The sequence below is a fragment of the Chaetura pelagica genome, unplaced genomic scaffold, assembly GCF_000747805.2.
Source record: "Chaetura pelagica isolate M959 unplaced genomic scaffold, ChaPel_1.0 scaffold676, whole genome shotgun sequence".
Lineage (NCBI taxonomy): Eukaryota > Metazoa > Chordata > Aves > Apodiformes > Apodidae > Chaetura > Chaetura pelagica.
Genome location: NW_009953724.1, coordinates 426,492 through 430,860, shown reverse-complemented (window position 1 = coordinate 430,860; position 4,369 = coordinate 426,492). Strand labels below are relative to the sequence as shown.

Genomic DNA, 4,369 nt, shown 5'->3' with positions numbered 1-4,369 from the left:
TCCACTTGTTTTCTTTCCTCTTAGGAAGTTTCTGAAGTGTTTATATATGTTAATTGCAGTATCAACAAAAATGTGCTTTATATTTCTTGGCTGCTTACTTTAAGACATTTTCAAAGCAAATTAGCAATATTTGTTTTTTTAAAAAATCACATCTTTATTATGAACAGGAGCTCTAGCAAGTCTTTGATGAAACATAAACCAATTATTCTAATTAGTTTCCAGATAATAAAAACCTTCTGGGTGATACTTAGAAGTAGTTTCTCTGCTGCATGTCTGTAAGGAAAAAAAAAATCCTCTTTTGTAGTCCATGTTTTGCTTCTCATTACAGAATTTTATCAGTATTTAATTTTAATGAAAGTAATAAACCAGCATTAGTTGGTAGGACAATTTAATCTTGAATACAACAGAAACAAATACACAAATATATCTACCTAAGATTTGGTTTCACCTTTTCATCTACCTCATCTGGAATATCACTATTAACATGTCGGACAACCAAGTTATATGGTTCCTCCTCCATTGTCTCTTCATCTGATTTCTGTTCCTCCTCCAAAGCCCACTTGGAACGTTTGTTTCCCTTGGAGGAGTCAGGGGAATGTTCTGCATCTAAATCATCAGGGATGCTGTCAAAATTAGCTTCTGCCAGACATTTGTGGCACAGTCTGTAGCGTCTTGTTCCTTGCTGAACAACACACCCTGTTAGGTCAGTCACGTGGCGCTTGCATTTCCTGCAGATCAGTTTGCCAGCCTGGTGTATCTGAAGAGATTGAAAGTTTGAAAATCAATCACAGAATCATTAAGGTTGGAAAAGGCCTTCTAGATCATCAAGTCCAACCTTCAGCCCTACATCCCCATGGCTACTAAACCATCTCCCTCAGCACCACATCTACCAATTCTTTGAACACCTCCAGGGACGGTGCCTCCACCACCTCCTTGGGCAGCCTCTTCCAAGGCCTCACCACTCTTTCAGTGAAGAATTTTTACCTGATATCCAATCTGAACCTCCCCTGGTGCAAATTGACCCCATTTCCTCTTGTCCTATTGCTGGTCACTAGGGAGAAGAGGCCAACACTCACCTCACTCCAGTTTCCTTTCAGGGAACTGTAGAGAGCAATGAGGTCTCCCCTCAGCCTCCTCTTCTCCAGGCTGACCAGCCCCAACTCCCTCAGCCTCTCCTGGGCTCTCCAGACCCCTAATCAGCCTAGTTGCCCTTCTCTGCACCCTCTCCAGCACCTCAGTGTCCTTCCTATACTGCAGTGCCCAAAACTGCATTCAGGGCTCAAGGTGCAGCCTCACCAAGGCTGAGTTAGAGGGGCAGGATCCCCTCCTTGGTCCCACTGGACACATTATTCCTGGTGCAGGCCAGGATAGGGTTGGCCACCTGGGCACACTGCTGGCTCACATTCACCTGCTGTCAACCAGCACCCCCAGGTCCCTCTCTGCTGGGTAGCTCTCCAGCTACTCCTCCCCAAGCCTGTAGCACTGCTGGGGGTTGTAGTCAGTGTACACCCAAAAGCAGATTTATTTGGGTGGGTTTTTTTCTTATGTATTATTATTTTTTTTTTTAGAAAAAGAAGATTCCCAGAAGCATTGGAAGCAGCCCACCGTTTGGAAGTGGTTCCGTAAATGCTCCAGGCGGGTGAACCTTTTCCCACAGGCTTCACAAGGGTAGGGCCTCTCCCCTGTGTGGCACCGAAGGTGTCTCTTCAGGTCCGCCCGTCGCTTCACCGTGTGTGTGCAGAAGGGGCACTTGAATCGCATCCGAGGTAGGTCATCTGGGACAGGGAAACACAGGGAAAATGCCACTGAATCCTAGAATCACAGAATGGTTGGGGTTGGAAGGGACCTCTGGAGATGATTGAGTTCCATCCCCCTGCCAGAGCAGGACCACCTGGGGCAGGTCACACAGGAACCCATCCAGGTGGGTTTTGAAAGTCTCCAGAGAAAGAGACTCCACAGCCTCTCTGGGCAGCCTGTTCTAGTGCTCCATCACACTCACAGTAATGAAGTTTCTCCTCATGCTGAGATGGAAATTCTATGTTCTAGCTTATACCCATTGTTTCTTGTCCTATTACTGAGCACCACCAAAAAGAGACTGGCCCCATCCTCTTGACACCCACCCGTCAGATATTTGTAGACCCCCCTCTCAGTCTTCTCAAGACTAAACACCCCAGTTCCCTCAGCCTTTCTTTTTAGGAGAGATGTACGAATCCCTTCACCATCCTCATAGCTCTCCACTGGACTCTTTCCAGTAGATCCCTGTGTCTCTTAAATTGGGGACCCCAGGTATTCCAGGTGTGGTCTCACGAGGGCTGAGTAGAGGAGGAGGAGAAGCCTTTCTTTATGTAGTAGTTTGATTATTTTTTAGCTTAAATAATATTCTAGGATATAAAGTCCTAAAAATATGCAATAATAAAATATAGGTAGATTAGTTTTTAAAGGAATACACACAAGGATATACCTGTCAACTTTATTTCACCCTCTCAGACACACACTGTCAGTCTATCAAGAGCTTAGATGCTTCATGGAGTATGGCCAAAAAGTCATAAAATTTGGGCTGGTTTGGACCTTAAGAGAAATTCAGCATCTGTCAGTGATGAGACCTTCCCTTGTGAAGGACTTAGACTGGACTTAGGTTGAATTCCTTTATCACTTCCAGGTATTGGGGACATTACAGGAGAAATTCAGTCCTTTGGGTCCCCAAGCCAATTACAGGTCTTGAGGCTTCACTAAACTCCACTTGGGTCCAAGTAATCTGGCATGTTTTAACTTTACAGAATACCTAAGTCAAGCTCTCTGATTCTAATACTCATGCCTTGTCCTGGCTTCAAAGTCTGTCATTCTGTTAGGCATTATCATAGAGGAGATAAAACAGTCTGCAACTCTAGGCAGGATTTTGGTTCTCATCCAAATAAAGGCAAACTTTGCAAAACCACAGGGATTTTTTTTACCTTCGTTCCAAGTACTCATGACTCCTAAGATGGTGGGCATTGAGGTGTACAGCTCCTCTGCCTTGAGCTCCATGAACTCGGGAGTTCTTGAAAGCTCTTGCTCCAGCTGATCAGCAGACCACCTCTTCGGCATCACCTCCGAGTCGTTGTTGTACCCGCGATCAGCATCATTCTCGGCATCCAGTTCCGCCTCTTCCCGGGCGATGTGGCTGGGAGCGGGGGCACTGCCGGCCCCGCCCACCCGCTCCGCCCGGTGGGTCTTGTGCTGCGCGGTGTCCCGGCCCTGGGACAGCCCCAGGTGCTTCCGGCGTTTCCTCGTCGCGCTCTGTTTCCTGCTTCTTCTGGAGAGCTGCGTCTCTGGCCGCTGCAGAACCACCTGCGAGGACAGGCAGCTGCTGTAGCTGCTCCAGGAGTTTTCATTTGCTGCGTTAGTCTTTTCATCCGGGATGGAACAGGAACGCCTTGGGTTGCTCTTGGCTTTCCTTCTTGAGCGGTAAAGGGGTGGATGAGCTGGTTCACTGCTTGTACTTTTGGCCGAAAGGCTGAGGTAATGATCCTTTTCCTTCTCATTAATATCCAGTGAGGACTTAATGAATGTCTTACAGACATTCAGGATCTCTGTCATCTGCAGGTAGCTGGCAGCAGACATCACCTCGATCACATTCTGACCAGTTAAGGACAATATGCCTGAATACACAAAGTCCAGGATAACCATAAACGTCTCTGGAGAGAAGACCTCAAAAGTAGCTGTTGTTGGCTGAGTGGTCTCCTTCGAGCTCTGTGAGAGGAGCATTTTGAAGTACCCGCTGCTGGCAAACAGCACATTGCGATGGGCCTTGAAGACCTTGCCCTCCACCAGGATATTGCAGTCACAGAACAAGTCCTGCTTCCGTTGCTCGTTGAGCTGCTCCAGGAGGTGAAACTGGTGGGAAGAAATCTCCATTCCAGTCAGGGAGGAACAGGAAAGTTCACTGCGAAGTGAAAGCCAAGAATAACCATGACAATTGAAACCAATGTTGCTGAATTCTAAAGAGATGAGCTCTATTTTATTAAACATGAACACCGTGCATGTCACATTCCCAGCCTCCCCGCAGCCCCTGTCCCGTATAATAATATGAGAGGAAACTGAACAACTCTACAAAGGTGAAAAGATGCCCCAGCAGGACCACAGCACGTCCTCAGCGAGCTAAGATTACACTGATGAAGTTGTTAACGGTTCACAGACCGACAAGAAGGACCGGCCCTTCCGCCGTGGGGATTGCCAAGGCTAACGGGAGGCTGTGCCTGGAGCTCGTTATCGGTGGGCACAGCCCTCCCGGATCGCACAGGACTGCACAAGGCAGCAGCGGAGCTCCGGTCCCGCAGCCCGCCCGGCCCGGGCTCCCCCGGCATTGGCGGAGGCCGCCGTCACTCACACC

The 4,369-nt window shown here is 48.0% G+C and overlaps 1 protein-coding gene across 1 annotated transcript; it reads right to left on the bottom strand.

Moving 5' to 3' along the window:
• Positions 1–427: 427 nt before the first annotated feature.
• Positions 428–3,894, bottom strand: LOC104391302 (zinc finger and BTB domain-containing protein 8A-like). Its single transcript, XM_010000562.1, has 3 exons — positions 3,072–3,894; positions 1,606–1,781; positions 428–757 (listed from the first exon to the last, which is right to left on the bottom strand). The coding sequence occupies exons 1-3, from the start codon at positions 3,892–3,894 to the stop codon at positions 428–430; spliced, it is 1,329 nt and encodes a 442-aa protein (XP_009998864.1).
• Positions 3,895–4,369: the final 475 nt, after the last annotated feature.